This window comes from Hemitrygon akajei, chromosome 6 (genome assembly GCF_048418815.1).
Source record: "Hemitrygon akajei chromosome 6, sHemAka1.3, whole genome shotgun sequence".
Taxonomy (NCBI): Eukaryota; Metazoa; Chordata; class Chondrichthyes; order Myliobatiformes; family Dasyatidae; genus Hemitrygon; species Hemitrygon akajei.
The window spans coordinates 173,481,420-173,508,881 of record NC_133129.1 but is presented as its reverse complement, the minus strand read 5'-3'; the positions used below and the strand labels follow the sequence as shown (position 1 = coordinate 173,508,881).

At 43.7% G+C, this 27,462-nt stretch overlaps 1 protein-coding gene across 1 annotated transcript; it reads right to left on the bottom strand.

Annotated features, from left to right (window-relative positions):
• Positions 1 to 27,182, bottom strand: ccnd1 (cyclin D1). Its single transcript, XM_073049782.1, has 5 exons — positions 26,857 to 27,182; positions 25,266 to 25,481; positions 23,209 to 23,368; positions 15,725 to 15,873; positions 1 to 3,618 (listed from the first exon to the last, which is right to left on the bottom strand). Exons 1-5 carry the CDS (start codon positions 27,052 to 27,054, stop codon positions 3,463 to 3,465), a joined length of 879 nt encoding a protein of 292 aa, XP_072905883.1. The 5' UTR covers positions 27,055 to 27,182; the 3' UTR covers positions 1 to 3,462.
• Positions 27,183 to 27,462: the final 280 nt, after the last annotated feature.

Below are 27,462 nucleotides of genomic sequence, written 5' to 3'. Positions count from 1 at the left end.
TTTTTCAAAACATTTTTTTTATTTCTATTCTGTTGGAAACTTGTCTAGTACAGGTCTGTTTGTGAAAATGTGCATTTCAGACCATGAACAGTGACATTTTGTAAAATATAAAAGTACAAATTTGTAATTGAATGCTTTATATAGATTGTGACCATCTGAAAATATGTGAAACATTGTTTTTTAAAAACAGACATAATTGTCGGTACGTGAAACCCCTATTCAGCCTTTGGCCTTTCAGTACAGATTATCTTCTTTAATATAAAAATACAGTACACTGCCTTTTCGGTACACAACCTTGTAGAACCAACATCCGTTGTCTGTGCAGCATTATGGTTATAAACTGGAAGGTTCAGAACAGAGATGCCAAATACAGAAATGATTTGAGGTAAGCAAATGTTCCTGATATTCAGACATCATACATCAGAACTATCTTGGATCCCGAATGCATTTTTTTTTCAGTCAGAACCCTTTCAGATAAATGTACAACGTATTTCAGTTTTCAGTAAAACAGGACTATGAGGCAAAATGTGAAACAAAAACCCCGGTGTATAAAGGTCTGGTTAACTGTAGTTTGAGGTAATGTGAACAGGAACCTTTCTTTTTGGAATAGAGCAGTAATCACATTAAGTAGAACTGATCACATTAACAAAAAAAATCTACAAAAACTGATGTTAATAACATAATTTTCTATGTGAAAATTAAAACCTATAACATGGCAGTATATGGCATTAATAAAAACTGATCCAAAAATAGCAGCAAAACACAATGACAAAAAGGATTTTTTAATTTTTTAAAAGAGGAAAAAGCAAAAAAAAATGTTAATTTCAAACCAAGCTGGGAACTTTTCTGTAGCAGCTCAAAAGGAGTGTCCACTCCATTGCTTACAATCAACACCATAAATGGCAGTATCACACAAACATATCTCCATCACATACTCCTCACACCGCATCATCAAACTGAGTTTAGTTTCTCCTCCTCCCCTCTACTACTTTCTAGCATCAGTACATACCAAGATGTGCAAATTTTCTATCAATATCTAGAAGCTGGGGTGCAAGACACTGGAACAACAATATTTCTTTCTTCTGCAAGACCGATTCTACAAAAAACAAAAACTACGGTGTTTCTCGTTTGCGGTCGCAACGGGAAAAGTTCAATGCTTAAATGGGGCCTGAAGATTTAAACAAAAAGAACATATGACAATGAATCCAATCCACCAGCACTCTTAACATGGGGCTTATAATAGCAGCAGCTTTATCCAGGTTTCCTGCCTCTTCACACTTGTCTGGGCCCTAGCCCTCTAGAAGCACCAATATTGCCTCATGCATCCATCAGGACACTGAACTGAACAAGAGAGAATAGAGAACCTGGCCTTGAGAGACTGTGGCTTGCATCTCCAGAAAGGGCAGCTCAAAGTTTCCTTCCCAGCCGGTTTCAAATTGAGGAACTATCAAGAGCATCGGGTGCAGCACAGAAGAATAAGCCAAAACTTGCTTTGGAAAATTAGTCCCGTTAAGTGAAAATGCCAATGATCTGGCCAAGCTGTAGCTTCTGAACAACTGACAATTTCACTTTGGCTGAAAAAAAAACACCACCAAGCTATTGTCAACGGTGGTGGAGAGGGTGATGGGGTCAGAGCAGTCATCACTACCTACATAATCTTCAAATCTCAAAAAACACTTGCAATGCCATTTAAAATAAAAACAGGTTAAATTTTCCCCCAACTTGCCGGTTAACCATTGCTCATTTTGCGAGTTCACGCTCAAGTCTGCCCCCTCACCCTCCTTTTGCGAGGTTGTGTATCTGGCGAGGAACAGAGTTTTCCATTGCATACAGGTGCAGAAACCTCAATCTGCATGGGGGGGTGGGGGTCAGTCACAATGATAAATGCTCCTCAACCACTTAGAAATCCCTGTTCTGAGAATCTTCGTTTTTTTTTAAAAAGAAAAGCAGAATGCCTTGTGGCACTTGAATTTCTTTGTTGAAAACTTAATTCATTGTGTGGATGAAGTCACTTTTGCTTAAGGACTAAGATCCTACAACTGCGCCACAAGCCTTAAACTTTGATGTCTCTCCACTGGAAGCTTCCTCTACTTCAGTCTTACAATAAATAGATCTATGTTACCTTATAAATAAATTACATGAAGTTCCTTTCATTGTGGATAATTAAGTAAAATAGCTTCCAGAACAATTATGGTTACATTCTATGCGTGCTGATAAACCCTGAAGTACTCATCTACACAGCCCCCATTTCTAAATTAGTTGGCACATGAAAGATTTCTAAACACTGTTCTTTCTATTATTTTTAACATTAAAGGTCAGCGATGCCAGCAGTTTTTGGAATGTAATCATCGTTCATTGGAATGTCACAATCCAAGTTTAATTTCCCTCTCAAACACCATAGTCAACTTAACTTGCTTTGCAAAAACACAAGCATTTAATATTTCTAAACCATTCCATTTTTTTTATTTTTAAATTTCCACACAAAAAAAGGACTTTAAAAAAAAAATCTACCGACTGAAAGTGCTTTGAAATGGAATGGTTTGAGAAAGAAAGACCATGGATTAAACCTGTCGTTAGTTGGCCAGAAAGGGCCGACTCCAGCTAGCACTCTATTTACATACGTTTCTTCTGTCAAAAAAAAATAAAATTAAAAGACAAAGACTTTTAAAAGGTATTATAGCATTAGTAAGTGTGTGTATAATTAGGTACTTAGCCACGGGTAGTAAAATGGACCTGTATGAATAATAATAATAAGCTGGTCTCCTGCAAGCCACGTGTACAGGCAATCCACAGACTCCAATTACATATAATAATGCTGATAACTAAAATACACTAATGGATTACATCAACCATTTATAAGGTGAAGAGGATAAGCACAAAGAAATCAAATTAACATTGGGACAAACTGATTATAAAGTGACTAGACACATATGCAAGCAGGTATAGAAAAGCCTAGACTGCTGTAAAAGCTATACATCGTTTCCTGACACTTTATTTTTCTTTTTTAAAAAAAGAAAAAGAATGATTAAATTGTTACTACCTAAAACCCTCTTCTACATTAAAAATGGTTCATTCACACTCAAAAAAAATCAATTCTAATAGCTCCCCTAATGACATTTCCTATTACCTATTATTATAAAATGCAAAAGCATAAACACTTGATTTTATTTTTTTTTGTATATAAAAAACACTATTTCATTAATGTCTTATATAATCTGCATGTGTTTTGTGGCATATCACGTGTTCAGCATCGCAAATGCCTTCTTTGCCTTTTATCAGTTTCAGACTATGTCATACATAAATGCATGGTGAAGGGACATGAGCACTGAAAGCAAAAAAAGGAAGCAGTTCCCTTCTTTTTACAATGTGCTGGAGGTTTTGGAGGGGAGGTCATGATGTTTTTTTATATAATATATATAGCGAGCATTTCCTTGCAAGTTGCATGTGATCCGGTGTCAATCATCATAGGTTCACATCCCGCACATCGGTCGGTGTGCAGGAGAGGTCCAGTTCATCCTCAAGAGTTTTTGTTTCCGGGGATATGCTGGTGTTCTGTACCTGGCGCAGGCTCGACTCCAGAAGAGACTCTATCTGTTCCTGACAGGCCCGTAAACAATCCTGTGTAAAGGCAACCAAAAGGGAAAGAAAGGCAACTGTTAAAATTCAAAATAGTGGCCCAAGGGTCAGAAAATGCAGCTTGTGATTTTTCTTTTCTCATGTTAACTTCAAGGACGTGGATATCACTGGCTGTAAGACCATAAGATATAGAAATAGAATTAAGCCATTTGACCCATCGAGTCTGCTCCACCATTTCATCATGGCTGACCCATTTACTCTCTCAGCCCCAACCTCTCCTACCTTCTTCCCTTCATGTCTTGCCCAATCAAGAATCTATCAACCTCTGCCTTCAATATACCCAATGACTTGGCCTGCACAGCCAGCTGTGGCAATGAATTTCACTGATTCACCACTCTCTGGCTAAAGAAATTCCTCCTCATCTCTTCTAAAAGGACACCGCTCTATCCTGAGGCTGTGTCCTCTGGTCTTAGACTCGCCCCGCAGAGGAAACATCCTCTCCATATCCACTCTATTGACGCCTTTCAAAAGTTGATAGGTTTCAATGAGGACACTCCCTTGTTCATCTGAATCCCAATGAATACGGCCCAATGTCAGCACATCCTGTGACAGCAGTTAGGACAATCATTACTAAGTCCTCCCCAAGATGAGATAGTTGAGAGACAATCACATTGAAGGCTTGGCTGAGGAGTTCACACACACACAGGTCAAGCCAGACAAAAGGCAGTCACTTTTATTCCCTGAAGGATATCAGTTAACACACAAAAATTACTGAAGAAACTCAACAGGTCAGGCAGCATCTATGGAGCGGAATGAATAGCTATCATCTCAGACCACGACCCTTATTTGGGATTGTCCATTTCTTTCCACGGATGCTGCCTGACCTGCTGAGTTCCCCCAGCGTTTTGTGTGTGTTACTCTGGATTTCCAGCATCTGCAGAACCTCTTGTGTTTAGGATTTCAGTTAACTGGGAGATTTTTGTAAAAAAATTAAAGATGAAAGATCAGCTTTATCACATGTATATCAAAAGATAGTGAAATGCGCCATTTGCGTCAACGACAAACACAATCCGAGGATAAGCTGGGGGCAGCCAGCAGGTGTTGCCTTTCTTCGGGCACCAACACAGCATGTCGATGGCTTACTAACCCTCATCCATGCTTCTTTGAAATGTGGGAAGAAAGCGGAGCCCCCAGAGGAAACTCACATGATCACAGGAGAACACACAAACTCCTTACAGACAGTGATGGTATGGAACCCGGGTAACCTGCGCTGTAATACTGTTACACTAACCCCGATGCTACCATGCCATTCACATTTAAAATTTTATTTCACTGTGCTACAATTTAAAAAATTCAATCCAAGATTTTAGTTCCTCAGATTTAAATTCCCTAGTTCCCATGGCAAAAATCAAACTCCGTACATCTTAATCCAGGTCTCTGGCTGATAGTCAAGAAACTACTATTGTTGTCATAGCCATAGTGGGTGTGGTTTAGGGAAAATGAGCTTTAGTGTGTTGTCACCACAATGATGGAAGTGCAAGGAGGCAGGATAGGAGAAAGCCAGGAGATCTCAGTTGTAGGTCTGGAGTCAAGATTACAAATACTGATTTCAATTATCATCTGTGGTTCTGGTATATTGAACACCAGAGAGGTTTGCGATAAAGAGCTCAAGTAATTTTCCTCTAGTTGTCAGTGCTAAGTAAACCTGTGCAAGTTATAACAGCCGAGAACATGCAGAGGCAAGTACAATAAGGGCTAGTGGGGAGCAGGATATTCACAACGTGAGACCCAGCATAGCCAAGATTAATCCCATTCGAAACAACTGTTCACTTCAACAAATTACTCGCCAACAATCAGGAGTCACACTGAAAGCCTACTTGAGCTCTCTACAGATCACATTGGTCAACCGCCTAGCAGTTAAAAAGCGGCCACACTTATAAAAGACAAAGAAGTCTGGTTACGTGTGCAAAGTTTCAGAAGCAATTATCACTGAGGAGCTCAATTCTAAGTTTCTATTGACCAGGAAAACCAATTTTCTAACTGAGGGGTCCAGGCCCGAAACGTCGACTGTTTATTCCTCTCAATAGTTGCTGAATTCTTCCATCATTACGACTGTGTTAAACTATTTTCCACCTGCTACATGGTGGAATTTGACAAAATCCTTTCAGCCCTCCAAATGCTGGAGGCACTGTCACGTCCTTAAAGTCAAATGAAGCATTAACAGGAATTGGTAACCCTCCAGCAGTGAAACAAACAGGATAGGTCCAACATCCACGACAGGAAGCCTCCAGATACTCCCCTCCCACCCACTCTACTGGAAGCTGAATAATCATTATATTGTCCTGTGGTATGCAACATTCCAGGACTGTGCCTGGTATGCAGCTGGTGCCAACAAACATCACTTTGAGAAGTGACGACTAGATTCAACAAAAAAATTCTGCAACTGGAGGCATGGAGCACAACAGCAGAGAAACAGGATCTTTAGCCAAATAATTATGCGGCCTACCCCCACTGACCTGCACCTAGACCATAGACCTCCTTACCCCTCCCATCCCTGCACCTATCCAAATTTCTCTGAAATGTTCAAATGGAACCTGCATCCATCACTTCTGCTGGAAGCTTTTGCCACTCTTACTGTGGCTGACTGAAGAAGTTTCTTCTCATGTTCCTGCTGTGTATTTCAGTAATCTTGTGACTATATTGTTTAATTAAGCATTTTTGTTGTTTATATAGCTCATTATGATTATAAAAATATGTGAATTGCACACATCATGATATGTCCACGCCTCACTTAAATTAAAACACAAAGTTACTCACATTTCAGACTCCCATGTCTCCCTTTGAATTAGCTTAATGTTTTGAAATTATAAAACATAACTGTTTACCTTAAACATTTCATCTTTCACCCTTAACCTATGACCTCTAGTTCTAATCTCACCCAACCTCAGTGGAAAAAGCCTGCTTGTGTTTACCCTATCTATACCCTGCATAATTTTGTACACCTCTATCAAATTTTTCATCATTCTCCTACACTCCAGGAAATAAAGCTTTCGGAACTCTAATTTTAGGAACTCAGATCAATCTATTTTATGTTTATTTTTTTTTATTTTAAAAGGCACATGTGGCCTTTCCCTCTGCTCCCCCCGGCCCAGGGAACATCAATCCTTGCAGTTAGGATCAAATACTGAATTTGCCCCTTCTGTTATCATCTAAGTGACTGGGAACAAATGATACCTTTTAGGAAGAAAGTATTATTCTGCCCCCTCAGTATCGTTCTCAGTTTACTCTACAACTAGTCACAACAATTGTCTCCTTATTTTATGCAGTGCTGCGGTTAATTCTGGGAACAGGAAATGGCCAACTTTGGAACTGTGACATCAAATGCCAACTCAGGTACACAGTAAACAAAGTCAATGACTTATCCTAACACATTTACTAATAATTCAGTGGAGAACGTTGGAACTTGCTGAATCAAGTCTGGTATGAGGGAGGATGGCACGGCACAGGATTGGAAAAAGCTGCAGACAGTTGCAAACTCAAGCCAGTTCCATCATGGGCACTAGCTTCCCCAAGCATGGGGAGCATCTTCAAAAGGCAATATCCATCACTGAGGATCCCCATTACCCTGGACATGCCCTCTTCATACTGCTACGATCAGAGAGGAGGAACACGAGCCTGAAGACACACACTCAACATTTTAGCACCAGCTTCTTCCCTTGCACTATTGGATTTCTGAATGGGCAACAAACCAACTCATGAACAATACCTCACAGTTTTAGGCTTGCGTTTTGCATGACTTATTTAAATATATTTGTATTTTTTATTGTAATTTAGGTTTTTTTGTGTGTGTTACACTGTACTGCTGCTGCAAAACAACAAATTTCACGACATATGTCAGTGAAATTAAACCTGATTCAGATTCCAGGCCTAAAGCTTCCTTTAGATAAAGACACTCCCTAACAACTTTGGGCTATGCAGCAATATTAATCTGATCCATTTTCAGTGAAGTTCTGACTTTGGAGAGTCAGTGTAGAACCAGAATCACGGCCATCAATCACAATTTGTCAAGGTCTACAGGACTGCAAAAGGACAGAGGTCACCTCACAGTTATTCCTCTAAACCTTTCCCAGGGCTTAGTTAGTCAGAGTGACAAAAGAATGCCTGTCAATTACCTTCCTCACCATTTCCCCAAACATCATTGATGATATCACTTAACGATTTACACACAAAGTGACCTTGTGTCCTACACCAAACAGCAGCAAAGCAGAAGGTAATCCACCTAGTATCTATGAGATTTGCAACAAATTCACTCTAAGCAACTTCCAATTCTATTTAAACAATAATGCATGATTGGGAAAGAATAATGGCAATTAAAAACAACAGCTACTTACAGAAAAATAGTATTTACTGCAAAGGACAAGCAAAAGCCAGAAAAAGGAAAATGTTAACCTTGGCCATTTAATTGTTTTTCCATTCACATTTCTCAGTGAACTGCTTCTGAAACATTTGGAACTACAACAGCCAGCCTAATCCTACAAAATGGAGAGGTTGCAAAGTATTTCTCCTAACACTGGTTAAGGGTAGAACATTGTCATCTTAAAACTGACCCAAAAGGAGAGCTAATCTGCCCCCAAAGCTGCTGGCCAACCTTTATCGATGTGTGACAGAGAGCATATTGACATACAGAATGACAGTGTGGTACTCTAGCTCAACAAGACAGATCTCATAGCACTCCAGTGGATGGCTAGATGGCTCAGCACATCAACTACTAGACCTGGAGACGATCTACAACTCTACAACGTGCTCGTGACATCATTAGAGACCCATCCCATCCCGGACACCGTTCAATCTCCTGCTATCTGGTAGCAGATACAGAAATATCTTAGCCAAGATAGTAAGACTGAAAACCAGCTTCTTCCCAAGGGCTGTTTTGCAGCTACACCAGGCTCGCCAATGGCCTTTGAATGTCACAGACCAGCAAAGTTACTTTTTGCATACAAATATGGGAATTTAAAAAAAATTAAGCCATACGGCATGTATTGTAAATATGTTTTGCACAGACTGGGGTAGCACCACAATCTTGTTGTCTTAAGCAATGACAATAAAGATCTATTCTATTCTAATATCAATTGGAATTGAAAGATTGGACCTAGATTTCATGGAAAGAAATTTTGCAAATATCAGTACGTGGTCAAATCACATCAGATTGTCAGGCCACTGGATCCCTCTCCAAAAACAAATATGCATCATTAAACAAGGAATCTTTGGCATTTTTTCTATTTATTCTTGATCCTTCCTCAATGGTCAAATTAATTTAATTAGGTCTCAGCCTGAAGACGCAGCTCTTTACTTTTCTCTTTAGATGCTGCCTGACTTGCTGAGTTCCTCCAGCACTTTCTGTATGTTACAACAAATTAAACTTGTTTTCTTGCATGGGGAGTGTTGGGTGTGTGGGGTGCACTGCCAGGGATGGGACTCTTAGATAGAAGTATAGATGAAAGAATAATGGATTATGTGGGAAGGAAAGGTTAAACTGATCTTGGAATAGGTTAAAAGTTTCACACATGTTGGGCCGAAGGACCCGTACTGTGCTATACAGTTCTATCACACCACAGAATAACTCAAAGTGTGTGGGGGGGGGGGGCACAAGAACAGGGCCTGGTGAAAGAGGAATGCCTGGTCTCAAGCTTCACTGTCATTGCAGAGTCCTGGTCTGGCCTGCAACACTAGAGGATCGCCAGAGAACCAGAACTTGCTGCCATTCCTGGATCTCGGACTTCTAGCTCCTTCTTGGGATATTTTATTTTATTTGTAGGCCCCCTTAAAACTTAACTTTCTCCCCAAATCCAACAGGCAGCATGGACTAGATAGGCCAAAGGGCCTGTTACTGTGCTGGAGTGCTCCATGTCTCCATTCAAGGGTTCCCAACCTTTTTTACATTATGGATCAATACCATTAAGCAAGGGGTCTGTGGATCCCGGGTTGGGAACCCCCTGGTCTATATGAATTGAGGAGCATCTCCAATGACAGGAAGGTTCGGTGTTCATAGAGATTAATCTCAAGTAATCTTAACTTAAAATTTTGCCTGGAAGATTTTCAAATAATCTTTCAAGTTTCTCAAGAAGCTTTTAAGTAATCTTTTACTTAAAAGCCATTAAAAGACTTAGCAGGCCACAGGCAGAATCTCCAATGCTGTAACACTGCACTGTTCGAGGATGTACTTTGTCCAGATGAGATTTTAAACTGGAGCCCACAGCCCTCTCTCACTTCATGAAGAGCAGGGGTGTTGTCACCAGTATCCTAGGGAAGATTTCTCTCCTATCTCAATATTCCAACATTAGTTATCTCATCATTAAAGACCCTCACCACCCAGGACAAGTTCTCTTCTCTTCACAATACTACCATCAGGAAGGAGGTACAGGAGCCTGAAGACCCACACTCAATGTCTTAAGAACAGCCTTTTCCCCTTGCCAATAGATTTCTAAACAGTTCATGAACACAACCTTATTATTTGGCTTTTGCACTATTTAATTTTGTAGGTTATAGTAATTTCTGTAGCTTTATCTCTTACACTGTACTGCTGCTGGAAAACCGCAGATCTCATGGCATACATCAGGTAATAAATCCGATTCTGATTTGAGAGGGTTTGCTGCCATAATTCCTACAGATGGCCAAGCTCCAGAAGAACCTCAGCCAGCTCCATCACGGGCACTAGCCTCCCCAGCATCAAGGACACCTTCAAAAAGCAATGGCTCAAAATGGCAGCATCTGTCATTAAGGACCCTCACCAGCCAGGACATGTCCTCTACTCATTGCTACTATCAACTGAATGGACAATGAATTCATGAACACTACCTCACTATTTCAGTTCTCTTTATGTATTTATAATTAAATATAGCTATATATAGTTATTATTATTTTAACATATATAATTATTATTTTAACTTATAGGATTCTTTGCTTTTATTATGTATTGCAATTTACTGCTGCTACAAAATAAATGTCACGACGTATACCACTGATGATAAACCCGATTCTGATACCTCTGTGGTTGCAAATTTATTTATGGGGAAAAAAAGATGTAAAAGGGCCTATAAAAGTACCAATCTTTCTAATCAATCCAACTCTCTTCCCCTCAACTCTCTTCACACAACAGCACAAGAGTTTTGCGGTGTGGTGTGAGGCGGTCATCATCAGAAGGGTCACGTTTGCTCTTCAGTGTGCTCACATCTGCAGTCCCCCTGAGAGAAACTGACACCCAACGTAAGGTGTGTGGGCAGGCAAAAGATTAAGCTAAAGACAATTAGAAACATGATCACACCTAACAAATTCACACAATGAGAGGGGAGCTTTTGAAAAGCAGGAGGCTTCCCAAGGGTCTCAATTATGCTTAATTTGAGTTCTAATTACCAGTGATCAAAGTGAAAACAGGAAGTTAAACTCAATGCCAGAACTGACTGATCTGGAACTAAAGGTTCCATACACACTCGAGACTTAAAAATTTCAATGAAAGTGGGCAAACAAAAATCTTTGTATAATCAGGAGGTTTATTTCACCTTTGTTAAGTTGCCTGAATTCAATCTGTAGTTCAGGATTTTGAGAACAGAGTATTAATGTGGAGACCAAATTGTTTCTTCTCACTCCCCCCCCCCCCCCCACCCCACCGCCTTGAAGTATCAATTTCCTTTAAATCTTTTACTAGTCGCAATTTAAGATCTTTTGCATCTTTATTCCCCGCCTCCGGCTCTTCTCACACACCCCCACAAAGTGCAGAGGAGGGCAAGGGCGGAGGCAAATTTCAGCTTTACCACTTTGGTAAGGAAATGAGATTGGCCCATAGGTACCTGGCATCCATTAACACAAGAACAGTTACTTTCCCCCATGTAGTAAGGCTGGTCAAGACCCACTAATCCACCCCACCGCCACTATTTTATCATTTCCTGGCAGTCACACCTGTGCTCAGTGCCACTTTATGGACTTAAAATCAATGCATATGAGCTATTTTATGTACTTATATTTTTTTTATTATTGGGTTCTTTATCTTATGTGTATTTATTTTGAGCTGCATCGGACCTGAGGTAAAAACTGTTGTCTCCTTTACACTTGCGTACTGGAAATGACATTAAATAATCTTGAATCTCGTGTTAACTTCCAGCCATTATAACAGCAAATCGGATGCACCCAAGACTCACACCACCAGGTTCAGGAACAACCATCAGGGTCCCATCTTCATTTCACTTGCCCTGTCACTGAGATGTTCCCACAACCTACGGACTCACTTTCAGCGATTGTTCATCTCATGCTCTCGATATTTATTGCTTATCCGTTTACTTTTATAATTTCCTTCTTTTTATACTTGCACAGTTTGTGGTGTACTGCACACCGGCTGAGCCCCCGAGTTGGTGCAGTCTTTCAGAGATTCCATTGTGGTTGTTTACTGTTATGGATTTATTAAATAAGCCCACGAGAAAACAAATCTACACGGTTTTTTTTTACGTTCTTTGGTAACAAATTTAACTTGTGCTTTGGATGACTGGAAGGGCAAACAAAGGTTTGTGAATCTGCTGCTCCAGCACGTGAACACATCCACGAGAGGGGAAACAAAAATTCAACGTCTCTCTGGACTACTGTCACTCTTCCAATCCCACATTCTACAAGAACCAGGACTGACGAAAGTGGTACTCTTAACTCACGAAAAATGAATGACAGCGACCAAGCTATCTCATCTACCAAGCGCCAAGTGGCATTGCATCTCCAGCTAATGCCATCAGAAAACAAACACAAGAATCAATAGTTATAAATATCATTCTTTGCTGCTTTGGATCAAGTAGGGCTAAATCACAGAAAGGGAAGCAGGAAAATTCAGCTCTGAGTAAATCTTAAAATCAGTCTTAATTATCACCTCATCTGTAAACTTGAAACAATGACATCTTTGTTTACAGTTCTCCATTTACACTAGAAAGGCAATCTTTGCTCTTCCTTCTGTACTGGTGGTCTTTCAAGTGGTGCTGAAGTTAATTTGGGCGTAGAACTCTTGACCTAACACAATGTTTGTCCCACCATTGTGGCAGAAACAAAAGCCCATCTCTGCATCAGAGATCATGTATAGCTTTGCTGCGCATTTACATTTAGCTTCCACTTGTTAAAGGAAGCCTCCTCCCCCTCTTTCATCCTCCAATTGATCCCTGACTACTTTATTGCTCCGTTCCTACTGAGGCACATCTTCTGCCATCCAGCGAGGCTGAAGAACGAAGTGGCGTAATTCAGGCAAAACCTCTGCTTTAACAATGAGATAATGCTGCTCAGCCAACGACATTCACAGCACAGTTGCAAGGTGCAATAAAAATTGGGCTGAGATCATTGGGAGGCCTTGAATAAAAGACAGTGGCACCACTTGACATTAAGAGGCCTTGGGTTACAGGCCGAATATAAAGGTCACAGACACCATGAGGTCCATTTATCACATTTCTTATGAGCTATTTCCTCCTCTCCTTTTAAGCTAAACCCTCTGCTCGTCTCTACTGATACACTATTAATTGCTGGACAGCCAGCCACTAAAGGATCAGACATCTATTGTTCCATTGAATGTTGAAGTACATAACATGGCTCTTATTACTGAATTACTGAAATCCCTTTCATTTTGGGCCTCTCCACCACAGCATTTCATAACGAATCCTAATTTTTGATGCAAGTCTTGAAGCAGTGACACTGCCACTGCAGTATATATAAAAGTAGTTTATTATTTTGTAGTATTTAACTGGAGCTGTGACCAAACACAATTTGTACATCAAACCTGTTGTTTTATCAGACCCATGTCCTTCGTGCTAGGAAGAGACTGATGGATAAGAGGGTGAGCCCTCCCAAGCAGGTCACAAAAGAAAAAGATTAGCTTTACTGGTCCATAAGACCATATGACATAGGAGCGGAATCAGGCCATTGGGCCCATTGAGTTTGCTCTGCCATTTTCTTCATGGCTGATTCATTTTCCCTCTCAGCCCCAATCTCCTGTCTTCTCGTATCCCTTCATGCCCTGACTAATCAAGAGTCTACCAACCTCTGCCTTAAATATACCCGATGACTTGGCCTCCACAGCCACCCGTGGCAACGAATTCCACAGATTCACCACTCTCTTGCTAAAGAAATTCCTCCTCATCTCCATTCTAAAAAGACACAACCCTCTATTCTGAGTCTGTGTCCTCTGTTCTTAGACTTTCGCACCTTTATAAACATGGACGTAATTTGTCACAGGTACATCCAAGCACGCAGTGAAATGTTCTGGCTGTGTCAACGACCAGCACCATCTGAGATTGCTGGGGCCAGCCCGTAAGTGACACCGTGCCTGCAGCACCAACCTAGCATCTGCACAAGTTACAAACCTTTGGAGTGTGGGAGGAAACCGGCGCACCTGGAGCAAACCCACGCCAGGGAGAGCGTGCAAACTCCTTACAAACAGCAGCAGAAACTAAACCCTGATCTGTAAAATTTTTACACCAACTGCTAAGCTACAGTGCCACGGGAAGGAGCAGCAAATCACCTCAGCTGATTTCTTAAAGAGGTAGAAGACAATATTCTTCCCCTGGTTCCCAAACACCTGAACCTTCACCAGAATCAGACTTGGATCACTGACTTGGATGTGTAATTTGTTGGTTTGCAGCAGTGTAGCTGTGACAGACAGGAAGTACACCCCTCCTGTGAGAACTGCACCCCCTGACACAGTTGAACACCAGCATCCTGTTGGGCTCTCCTGCTTTCAGATGCTGGCTGTGAGCTGCTCCAAGTTCCTGGGTGTCAACATCTCAAAGGATCGGTCCAGGGTCCGACAATGTTGATGCAGCCACGAAGAAGGCACTCCAATGCTATACTTCATTAGGAGTTTCAGGAGCTTTGTAAGGACGTCTGCAAGTTTCTCCAGCTGTACCGTGGAGAGCATTCTGAATGGCTGCATCACTGCCCGGTACGGAGCCCCTGCAACGGGCAAGATGGCAAGAGGCTGCAGAGGTCCATAGACTCCATTGTGGGCACAGCCCTCCCCATCATCCTCATGAGGCATGCATCCTCTTCTTACTGCCATCAGACAGGAGGTACAGGGAAGACCCACACTCAACCCTGCCATCGGCTTTCTGAACGGCCCATGAACATTACCTCGCCATACGTAAATTAAGTATATTTATTTTATTTGTAACTTAGAGTAATTTTGGTCTTGCTTCGCAACGCTACCACAAAGCAACAAATTTCCCGACATGTCAGAGATAAGGAACCTGATTCTGATTCTAAACAATAGTTACGGGATATCAGGAGGGAAACAAATCTTTCAAAGCTACATCGGACACCATCGCTACAGTTCCATTTTACCCCAACCAATCAGAACAATCAAACAACGAACAATGGCCTCGTGGGACCATAAAGTACTTGGCTGATAATTCCAAACAACAGCATTAACATGCATAAGACGATAAGGGGAGTAGACAGAGTGGGCAGCGAGTGACTTATTCCCAGGACAATGGCTAATATAATGTATCGTTTTAAGGTGATTGGAGGAAAGGATCAGAGGTAGTACTTTCTTTACACGCAGAGTGATAAGTGTGTGGAACGCACCATCAGGAGTGGTAGTAGAGACAGATACATTAGAGATTATTTAAGAGTCTCTTGGATGGGCATATGGATGAGAGAAAAGTAGATAGAGATCTATGTTGGAGGGAAGGGTTAGATTGATCTGGAGTAGGTTATAAGTTTTGGTGCAACATCGTGGGCCAAAGGCCCTGTACTGTGTGGTATTGCTCTATGTTCTAGTGTGCCGTGAATTAATTAAACAACCCATCAGAATTCCAGAAAACCACCAAAATGACATGTAGCAGCAACACAGGTGGTGTGGGATGTGGGAGAAGGCATGGCGAGGGGAAACAGAACCAGCGGAATTTACCAAGGATGACACAAACTCTCAGCGCTACGCAGCAAGGGAGGTGGACATTCTGCCTATCGCCCCTGTGCTAGCTCTTTTAGTGAGCTCCCAAAGTAGTATAAAAGAAGCCCAGGACGCACTCCCCCCCCCACCCCCCGTGCAAAAGTTCATCTGTTTTTCAAGCTCGCTTTCACTTCTAAAATAAATAAATTGATTCCCATTTTGGTGGAAGCGTAGAGAGGCACTTACCGGGTCACACTTGATGATCTGTGATAGGCATTCTGTGAGGGACTGGTAGGAAAGGAAGCTGTTGCTATTCCCCAGGTGGAGGCCGTGAACCGCAGCGGCCACACTCCCGGCCGCTATCATGGAGGGCGGGTTCGAGATAAACTTGACGTCTGCAGACAGAGAAAGCGTCGAGGGTTTTTTTTCCAGTGAGCAATGGACAAGAGCAACAGAGTGTAACAACCACACCTTACCGTCCTCCCTCCCCACCCCCCCAACGTCGCAGTATCCAGACACCAGCAGGGAGAGCTCTCAAATGAGGGAGGCCAGCGCTCTGCTCAACTAAATGAGGCCTCATGACAAACTGCACCCCCTGCAGGCCTCCAACCCCCCCACCCCCCGCCACATCCAGTCGCAGTGTCCGAACGCCAGAGGGCAGAGGCTTCAAGAGACTAAGGTCGCACTGTCTGGACAGCAGCCCTCTACCCAAGAGAGGGCAATCTCCTGACAGGCAAACGACACCACTGCTGTAGGTCTGGGCTCGAGACCACTCCCTCCATCTCCCCTGTGGGCCTCATGGCTGCAGTAAAAAGAAAGGCCAGTGATATCATGAAGGGTCCCACCCACCCTGCTTTGTCCCACTCCCATCAGGGAAGAGGCTACGTAGCAACCATGCCCAGACCACCAGACTCAAAAACTTTTACTGATCAACACCTCCACCCATTAACACACCCCCACCACCACTACATGCAGATCACCTAGCATCACTCTGTGCACACACAATCAGTCCATCTATATAACAGTTACTTGTACATTGTGTTCTGTAGGATTGCTTTTATATTTGGTGTGATTTTCACTGTTCTTTTACTGAACTTTTAGTTTTTTTTAATGCTCACATCGGATCCGGATTAACAATCATTTTGTTCTCCTTTCCACTCATATCCTGAACAATCTCTGCAGTGAGCAGGGGAAGGCAGGCGGTGGGGGGGTGGGGGGTGGGGTGATTGTTGGTGGGCCTGCAGAGCGAGGCGGGTGAGCCTTGGCAGTACGTCCCCTTGGCCAACAACACTGGTGCCGGAACTGTACCACGGAAACTTAAAAAGACACATTTCCCTGTCCACTTCTGAGCTTGCGGGTGTTCCACGCATGCAGCATGGTTCTGCCCTTTTGTGTCGCAAACAAGGAATTATTTGTACAGGAGGTCACTGGTTTCAGCATTTTAACGAGGAGCGATAGGAGGGATGGGGGGGGTGGGTTGCCTTCGTCCTATAACTGGGTGTCCCAGAGTGAAGAATACAGCATTGCTGACAACCCGGTGTTGCCCTGTGACGTGTACAGTTTCACACAGCAGGGGCTAGTGCATCTGACGTGCTGACAAGAAAGGGAAAGCTTTCTGGGAGGGAGAGGGGTGGACAGAAAACGTTGGTGTGGGGAACGCCGCCCACCCCTCCTCCTTCCCCACTACTTAATTCAATCGAGTGTCGCTCCTCACCTATCCTGATACTCCATGCTCCAAGACTACAGGAATAAGCCCTGCCACCCCAGGATGGAATCTTCCCTGAACACTTCAGGGTTTAGGGGGTGGATTTAATCTAGCACTGTAAGTCACTCTTTCCTGCAGAAAAGGAACTAAATCGTGCAGGTACGACAGGCCTCGACAAGCTGTATTCTTGAAACGACACAGAACTGATTTCAAGTTTGCATCATTAATAAGTCAAAAATTTTCTAACTATATAATTATTAGAGATAATTCACTATAAGCCTGCATTGGCCTGATTACAGATTTTTCCTGTTATCCCAAACACCATTCTATCTTCTGGTAAATGGAAGATTTCTTTTAAGAACCCCTCAGTGAGCTGTCCATGCCAGGAGCTATTCATAGCTGGCAATTATGTGCTAACTTCAAACAACGCTAATAAGGATTTTTTGCTCTACCACAGTACAAAAGATCTTTAGCAAAATCCAGCCCTATTAAGTAGACAATTCGGAGGTTGCATAAAAGGATTTCTGCTTAACATCACCTTGAATGTAATCCCTTCCATTAAAAGTCTTTTAAATCATCCATCCTCCCCCCCAACACCACACACCCATCATCTCCTTCCCCCCCCCCCCCCCCCCCAACCCACCCTGCTTCACACTTCTCCTTGAATCTTTTGTAAAGGGTAATTACTTCAATGCTGTATTTATGCATTCTGTCCAGGGCTGGGAAGCAAAATGTTGTGTTTCAGGAATTAGCCTCGCCTATTCTTTCCCTACCCACCCCCCACACAAAAACGTAACGGGAGCCATTGATCAAGACACTGGAATGTCAGCAATCCCCAACCTTTGATCTGTCCTGTTCCGTCTGGCACTGGGAGTGCTAGCACAGCAAAACAGGGTTCAAGCAAGTAAAACAACAGGGCACAGTCGCATTAGCACACACAAAATGCTGGAGCAACTCAGCAGGTCAGGTAGCATCTATGGAAATGAATGCGCAGTCGACATTTCGGGACGAGGCAGCAGCAGAGCTATTACAGTGGCAGACCCCCAGCCGCTGCCTGTACACTTCCTTTCTGTGACGAGAGGTGTGCCACAGGGATCGGTGCTGGGTCCGTCGTCGTTTGTCAACTTTCTGAACGATCGGGATGGCAATGCGGTTGACTGGATCAGCAAGTTTGAGGACGACACCAAAACTGGAGGTGTAGTGGACAGCGAGGATGACTATCATGGCTGGCAGGTGGGATTAGGACCAACTGGAAAAACGGCAGATGGAATTTAACACAGAGGTGTTTTACTTTGGAAGGACAAACTAGAGCAGGACTTGCTCTGTGAGTGGTAGGGTACTGCGGAGTGGGTTGTAAAGAAATCTTTTGACATACTTGCCTTCATAGATCAAAGTATTAAATATAGGAGTGTAGATGTTATGCTGAAGTTTTGTAAGACGTTGGTGAAGCCTAACTTGGGAGTAATTTGTACAGTTCTTGTCACCTACCTACAGAAAAGATATAAATAAAATTGAAAGAGCACAGAGACAATTTATAAGCATGTTTCTGGGACATGAGGACCTGAGCTTATAGGGAAAGTTTGAATAAGGTTAATTTTCCACTGAGGATGGGTGAGACTAGAATTAGAGGTCATGGGTTAAGGGTGAAAGGTGAAATGTTTAAGGGAACCATGACTGGGAAACTTCTTTACTCAGAGGGTGGCAAGAGTGTGGAATGAGCTGCCAGCTGAAGGAGGGATTGCCTTCAATACTTAGATGTTTGGATAGGTACGTGGGTGGGAGGGTTATGGAGGGCTATGGTCCAGGTGTAGGTCAATAGAATGAGGCACAATAACAGATCAGCATGCACCAGATGGGCCAAAAGGGCTGCTGTAGTGTTCTTTGACTCTATAATCTTTGCATTCTGTAGCTCCTGGGTATGATTCCTAAACTGCGACTCGTCCTCTGACACACTAGTCTGCACAAGCACACAGGCAAATGAAATCCAGGTTTGAAAAGATGCAAAGAGCCTCAACTTAACACGCAGTGAGTAACACTCGAGTTATTTTTATTACAGCTTCAGGGACATTGCTACACAGTGATGCACTAACCCAAAGGAAATGCTTTCCCCTCAATTATATAAAAAGGCAGCAGCTCCGCACAGCCAACTTCAACAGGCTGAAAGTACTTGCAGTCATACAAAATGCTGGAAGAATTTAGCAGGCACGGATGAAAGGTCTCGGCCTGAAACATCGACTGCTGATTCCTCCCCGTAGAAGTTGTCTGGTTGTCTGATCTGCTGACTTCCGCCAGCATTTTGTGTGTTACTTCAGATTTCCAGCATCTGCAGAACCTCTTGCGCACACGGTCAGAACATGCTTTTAATATCCCACTATCTGGACTGTGTTTTGCCTGCATCGTTCCCCGGTCAACCCCTCAACCCAACAGTCTGCCAAGGCGAAGACATGGTACGTACCCAGGTTGCAGCCACTGTGCCAGTAGAACATAGAGGACTATGCCAAAGGTTGTGGCAGAGATGAGCCAACATGCAAAGTGCCAACTGATCACCCCATCCCCGGTTTTGATGCCTCTCTCTCTGATAGCACATGGGTTGCACTCCCCAAGAGTGCTTCCCTTGGGATTGAGTGTGGTAAGGCGGGGCTAGGGAGCAGAACTTCTGAAAGGCACGCACAGGCCAAGATTTAAAAACTTTCTGCCGGGTACCAGCCTTCATTTACACAAAGACTCCTCTAGGGGGCGAGCTTCGCCAGCACAAGGCAAGCTTTACCTGTGGTGTGGGCCTCTGTGGAAAGACCAGCTGAAATCCCAGCAAAGCAGATTTACCGGGACGCCAGCTGGACTTACAAAGCACGTCGAGCGAGCTGGGGCTTTTTGCCTTCGGAGTGAAGGAGGAAGAGAGGCCCTTTGACAGAGGTATACAAGAGACACAGACAGAGTGGACAGCAAGTGCCTTTTCCCAGGGCGGAAATGACTAATACAATACACGAGGGCATAATTTCAAGGTAAACACAGGGAAAGTCTGCCGGTGCTGGAAATCCAAAGCAACACACACAAAATGCTGGGGGAACTCAACAGGTCAGGTAGCATCTGTGGAAATGAATGCAGGTACGACATTATGGGCTGAGACCTTTCTTCAGGACTGCAAAGGGAGAGCGAAGAGGTGGGGTGGGGGGGGGAAGGGGAAGGAGGATAGCTGGAAGGCGATAGGCGAAACCAGCTGGGTAGGAGAGAGAAAGGGCTGAAGAGGAAGGGTTCTGATAAGAAAACGGGAAGGAGGAGGGGATCCGGGGGGAATGATAGGCTGGTGAAGACAGGGAAGAGGCCACAGTGGGGAATAGAAGAAGAGAGGAGGGGCAGGGGAGTTTTAAGGTGATTAGGTGGGGTGTCAGAGTGGAGCGTGCTGCCAAGGGTGCTCATAGCAGATACATGAGGGACAGTCAGAGGCTCTAGATACACAGAAGGATGAAGGAAAAATGGAGGGTTATGTGGGCCAGAAGCATTAGATTGATCTTGGAGTAGGTTAAAACGTCGACACAACATTGTGGGCCGAAGGGCGTGGACTACGCTATGCTCTATGTTCCGCCTGCTGCTCCCTCAGAACCCCTGGGTTTACCTCACTTTCCTCTCAGCGAGGTTCAGAATTCAATCCCAGCAAGGCATGGTGAGCGTTACAGTTATTGTTACCAAAAAATACCCCTCTTAAACCTTGCCTAAAGATCCTCTCCAGCACGTCCCAAATGTGGACGCCTCAATGGAACCAGCATCTTGTAAATGAGTTGCCCCCCCCACCCCCCAGTGCCATGCGGCCCACAATACTGTGCTGACTCATTATTGGTGCATCTGGGACCCTGCAAACCAGTCTGAAGAGATATTGACAAGATTGTGCCATACGGAGCCCGCCTTATTCAAGACACTGGCTGTATACTGAATTACAGTATACAAGAGGACCACAACCATGTCGTGGTTTGGAGGCTTGCGTGCCTCAGAGACCCAGAGAGCTACGTTGGCTGGAGTCAGGGCTTTATGCTCTGGCTCTTGGTAGGGTCACCTACGCCAAGCAGGTCAAAGGGCAGAGGCCGGACTAAGAATGGTCCACCGGTCCTCCAGGTTCAGGGTTTCAGCTCTGGGATAACAACCCTGACTGATAAGTTTGTCATGGAAACAGCAATTAAGAATCCTTCACCATCTGAGTGTGACGGTATTCCTGGATCTCCACTCGGGACTTGCATGACTAACGGCAGTAAAATCCAAAAGGAAGCTACTGATATGACGGAGGAAGCCCTGAATACCACCAGAGATGGAGGACCTTCATTTAATCCCAAACACCAGTGGCGTAGCGGGCAGTTAGTACACAACACTGGGGCTCGCTTTGCAGAGAGAAGTGGGATGGAGTGCAGATACAGTTCTACTCTGTATTTCAAATGACTTCAGGCCAAATATTGTGAATTGACAATGTATATCTAGATCAGAAAAACAGCAGGAATTAGGTGGGAGGGGGACACACTTCACTTATCGTTGGTACCACATTTCACTAAGATGAGTTTCCACAAAGGAGTGTGCAGGAGCGAAACCTTGGGCAGGATTTGAATGGTATTTTTGGTAACAATCACTCGAATACTGCCGTGCCTTGCCCAAGTTTGAAGACTAGCAAAGATTAGAACGGAAGGAATGTGAGGACCATCAGCCTTAAACTTGAGCAGCAGAGCGGACCACAGAGACCGTGTGGTCTCTCGAGCATTTGCGTTCCTCAAAACCAACTCTGACCTGCTGAGGACAGGTGCCACTCGTCACGTCATGATCCCTGCTACGTTTCACACCAAAGTTGATGGCGCGGGGTATGCAGACCTTGCAGCTACTCAAAGGAAGTCTACAGTCACTGGGGAAATTGGAACCTAGCTGTTCAGAGTGTTGCTATCATTAACAGTTCCTGTCACCATCGCTGGCAAAGACAGATGTCTTCAAAGAGCACAAGGCAGACTTGACCAGAATCTTCTCAAAACCAAAGGATAAGAGCTATCAAATTTCATCTGTTTGTCAGCTATATACACAATAACCTGCAGGAATGAGGCACTGAAACAGTAACCCATTAAGCTACATTCAACGGGCTGCCAATTCCTTTACAATCCACCGTTTTGGCTACAAGTTAATGCATTGTATTTGCTGTGCACAGTGTAATCCATTTAATCAGTAATGGGGATCTCAATGCTTCATTCCTGTTAGTTCCCACAGATCCACTCAGTGGCCACTTTATTAGGTACACCTGGTCGTCAATGCAACTATCTAATCAGCCAATCGTGTGGCAGCAACTCAATGCATTAAAGCATGCAAACGTGGTCATGGGATTCAATTCAGACCAGACATCAGAACGGTGAAGAAATGTGTTCTAAGTGACTTTGACCGTGGAATGATTGCTGGTACCAGACGGGGTGGCTTGAGTCTCTCAGAATCTGCTGACCCCCCGGGATTTTCACACACATCCGTCTCTAGAGCTTACCGAGAATGGTGCAAAAAACACAAAGGAAGTCCAGTGAGCAGCAGTTCGGCCATAAGACCCATAAGAGCAGAACCAGGCTGTTTGGCCCATCGAGTCTGCCCCGCCAGCCAATCATGGCTGACCCTTTTCCCCTTCCTCAGCCCCACTCCCCGGCCCTCTCTCGTTCTGCGGATGAAAATGCCTTGTTAATGACAGAGGCCAGACTGGGCCAAGCTGACAGGACGGTGATGGTAATTCACATAACCGTGCAATACAACAGTGGTGTGCAGAAGAGCATCTCTGAATGCACCCACATCAGACCTCGGGGTGGATGGGCTACCACAGCAGAAGACCTCGCCGGGTACCTAATAAAGTGGCTACAGAGTGGTAGTTTAAATTTTGCACTTAGTTTTAAATATTAACACAATAGCAACGCTGTAGCTGGAGCTAGACCAAATGAACGTGTGGCATCCAGTTAGGAGGCATATTATCCAGGCGTCAAGCCCACAGCACCACCCCTCCGTCCCCGTCTCGCAAGCCGAGGCGCCGTACCTGTAGCGCATAGAGCCACAAACGTCTGGGCGTGTTTGCGGATGATCTGTTTGTTGTCCTTGGGGATGTGGAGCTTGTTGAGGAAGTGATCAATAAAGTCGTGAGGAGTCACAGAGGCTAGATCCCACTTCAGTTTGTTGAGGACAAGCAGCTCCATTTGCTGAAACAGAACACACAAATACATTGCAGCTCTGTGAAACCCTGGTTAGCTCACGCTTGGAGTACTGTGTTCAGTTCACTACGGGAAGAATGTGGAAACTTTGGAGAGAGTGCAGAGGAGATTTACTAGGAGGCTGCCTGGATTAGAGAGCATGTCTTATGAAGATTGAGTGAGCTAGGTCTTTTCTTTGAAGGAGAGGTGACTTGATGGAGGTGTACAAGACAATAAGAGACGTAGATAGAGTAGGGCAGAAATGTTAACACAATGTTAATTTTAGCTGATTGGAGGAAAGTATGGGGGGAGTATCTTTCTACACAGGGAGTGATGGTTGCATGGAATGTGGCAGAAGTAGATACATCAGGGTCATTAAGAGAATTTCGATAGGCGCTGGGGTGATATAAAATGGAGGGCCATGTAGGAGGGAAGGGTTAGATTGATCTTCGAGTAGATTATAAGGTTGGCACAATGTTACTGTGCTGTCGTGTTCTGTGTTATTTGTGTATGGCAGACTGTGTGAAGTCCAATAATGTAGATGATAAATCATCGTTCACACAGACGATCAAAGTTTGCAAACTGTGACAACTTGAATGGTGGTGATTAGTTAATCGCACTGTCTATCAAAACTGAAGCCCATTTCTCTCTGTGACCAGGATTACAAGCAGCACCTTACTGTCCTCTGGTCAATGCATTCTTTATGGAAAAACTGCCCCTCTCACTGGGAGACATTACCGCCGTTTCTATCATTAGCTTCATTTCCTCTGCTCTTTAAATAAATATTTTCTTTTTTCTCTCTCTCTTGAGTAAATGGCATTTGTTCGCTCTACAATTTTGCAATGAGCCTTGGACACAGAACCAACTCCATCCCTAAATCATTAGCTGACATGGGGCTGTCAACAGAAATTTGACTGAAAGAAGTTGTGCTGGTTTTTTTTGGAAGATGAATTTTAATTCCTAGCAATAAATCTTGCACAAAATTTTTTTAAATCCCTGCATTGTAATTAAGATACAAGTTATTTTATTGTAGTTTTTTGAATCGGGAGACTTGCAGAATACAGTTCTTTGCAGAAATTATGCCCATTATTGATCATGCAAAATGACAGGCACCGCGCAGTATAGATTGGTTGAGAGGAAATCGCAACCTGGCGCACCAACAGAGGGCGCCAAATACCCACATATGGAAGAGTCCCTTGAAAACGTTAACAAGGCATTGGGGGAAAATGTCAAATATTGAGAAAGGTACATTTGCAGCCTTAAAGTTTACAAATTTTTCGTTTCCAATACAAAGCCCCAGAACTATTCAGTGTCCACTTTGAACAAATATTATACAGAGGCTATTAAAACATAAAGTTCACCTTTCTAAAAATTATTGAATATGTTAAATATTCAGGATATTTTTAAATCAGCACTTTTTTGAGGGGGGGGGAGTCTGGAGGATATTTGTGCTTGCATGTTGGAGTGTCAGGTCAAACGCAAAGGTGAATAAAACAGTAGACCTCAAACTAAAAACACCCTGACGGGTTTGCGGGTGGGAATCGGATCTAGATATGGCACTTAGCATATTCCCACAATAATAACAGCGGAAAAAAACGCTGATTAGGCAATATTAGATGAAGCTGTATGGGCTTGCAGAGTGGATAACACGATCTTCAAGGAGGCGGTGGCCGCAGAAATGACCTAAAATTTTCCAAAAATGTGTACATATCGGGTCTCCGCCGCGGGAGTTGGTGACAGGAGCTAAGGCTGAGAAGGGGGGAAAATTCGGCAACGACCGATTGCGCAGATCAGGGGAGCGAAGAGTAGCCAGTCTGTCGGACAATGTGAAGTAAAGTGGGGAGAGGGCAGCGATAACCTGATTGACGGGGGTGGGGTGGGGGGGAATGAAAAATTTGCCATTTACCAGTAATTCCACGGGTCGGATGGAGTTATCGGTATAAATGCAGAGTTTTTCCGCTGTTAATGGAATGGTCTCTTTCATTTTCGATGCCAGAAACATGCAGGTCGCTCCCAGCAATTGCAAGTGGGTCTTTTTCGTTAGTTCAATCGACAAATATCGGTCCAAATAGTTCATGGCGATTGGGAAAACCTCCTCTTCGCATTTCTGCTCCTCGCATACCTGGTAAAAGAAGGTTAGGTGGGAGGATGTACGAGGTTATACCGCTAACAAGACTCCCTTAACACAATCTATTACAGATAAATATTTTGGAGCGTTGGTGTTAGTTTATTAATTTTAAACCATTTCCAAAGCAACGAATTCTAAATGAGCGAGTGTCACACTCCGAAGATATTCCCCCTCTCTCTCTCCTCACTCGCGCTCCCCAGCCGAGTTGCACTTCAATTTTCACGTCGTCATATTTTCAAAAAATATTTAAAAATATTTAAAAATTAGCCCGGGCGATCGAAATAATTCGAAAACCCTCCCCGTGCGATTCTTTTTCGATTGCAATCTGTCGCGAGGCGTTTCAAACCAAGGAACCCCCTCAAAAGAACTCAATTTCGGTGCCTGGGGTGTCAGGGGTTGCTTTAGATCCTGGCGATTCTACACTGCGGGTTTGCACCGACATCAGACCAAGGCTGGTCTATGCGCAACTTCAAAAAATGATTAAAAATAGAAACCCGCTGCAAAGCTGGGTGAAAAGGGCACGAAAATATGCCAAAATCTCTGAGGCTTGCGCCCCGTCCTATTTGCAAGCAACTGGCCCCGCGGTTTTCCCCCCAGCTTTATTTTTCCCCCAGACCATCGTTCCTGGTAAGTTCTGCTGAAACGAGAACGTGGGTGCTCCCGTCAGTTTCAACAAAGATTTATATCAATTTCTGCCAGTTCCAATGAAAAATGCCTTGAAATTGATCAACCGTCCCCCCTATAATCTGGCGTTGCCAAGTCTATCAGAGAGGTTATAGTCCCTAGGATTTCAATGACTTTGTTTTAACTTAAAAGTTAGTGAAGCAATACGGAACAAAGATGGCGTATAATACTGGCACACATCGAACTGCATACGTGTACAAGGTTATTTAAGGTTTTAAAATTAATTTCTCAGCCCCAGAAACTGCGGGAGACTTTAGCAATAACAAAAAAAGGTAGGGGGAATTCAGCGTCCGCATTCCCTCAACCCTCCGAACCCCGGCCTTCCAAGATGCAACACCACCTTCTGTCTCAGCAAGATAAAGAAGGGTATTTGCAAGAGTTGCACGCTCGGGGCATTAGCGGAAGTGTCGGGCAAGAATTTCACATTGAAGCGGGGGGAAAAATTCAACAGAAATGGATAAAGATGAGCGAAACCGGGGGAGGGGGGGAACGAGCAAGGGGGAAGTGTGACATTCCCTCCCCCGCCCCCCGTTTGCTGTCAGACTGCACAGTGTCTGCCCAAATCTGGCAAAAATGATTAAAGCCCCCTTGATAGATGTAAACTCCGCCAAAGTGCAAAATGTATATATGTACACAATATATATATATATATATATAGATTATTAATATAATTCTCTACACAAACCTCCAGCATCCAAGTCGCAACAATCTTTCTCATAGAAGGCACAATTTCTTTTTGGACGCATTTGAAGTAGCTAACAGAGGGAAGAGAGCTTTCTTCGCTTTTAAGTATATTATGCAGGACGCGATCATTGATTAAGTTGGGATCCTTATACGCTCTTCTGATGGTGTCTTCTTCACAGCATAATAGCTGATATTCCATTGCTATGGATTTCTTTTTCTCTCTCCCTCGTTCTCTTTCCCACTCTCTCTTTCTCTCTCTCTCTCTCTCTCTCTCTCTCTCCTTATTGCATTGACTAAAACGGAGGATGCTACTGCCTCTGGAGGCTATAGTTCAGGGGAAGAAAAAAATTAACTATACCGTGCCCACCAGTGACGCAATACCTCTTCGTTGTTGTTATGCAGAGCAGCTGGACTGAGAGATCAAAGGAGAAACGGGGGAGGCCAGTACAGGGGCAGAGTCTATAAACCAGCCCCAATTGCATGGAAAGAGGCAGGCTTTATCGATGTAAATGCGACTATATTGATCGCGGAGACGCAAGAAAAGTTTATGCCGGTAGCTTTCTTCAGTACTTGAACCAATAATATAGGGACTACGAAATGACTTTTT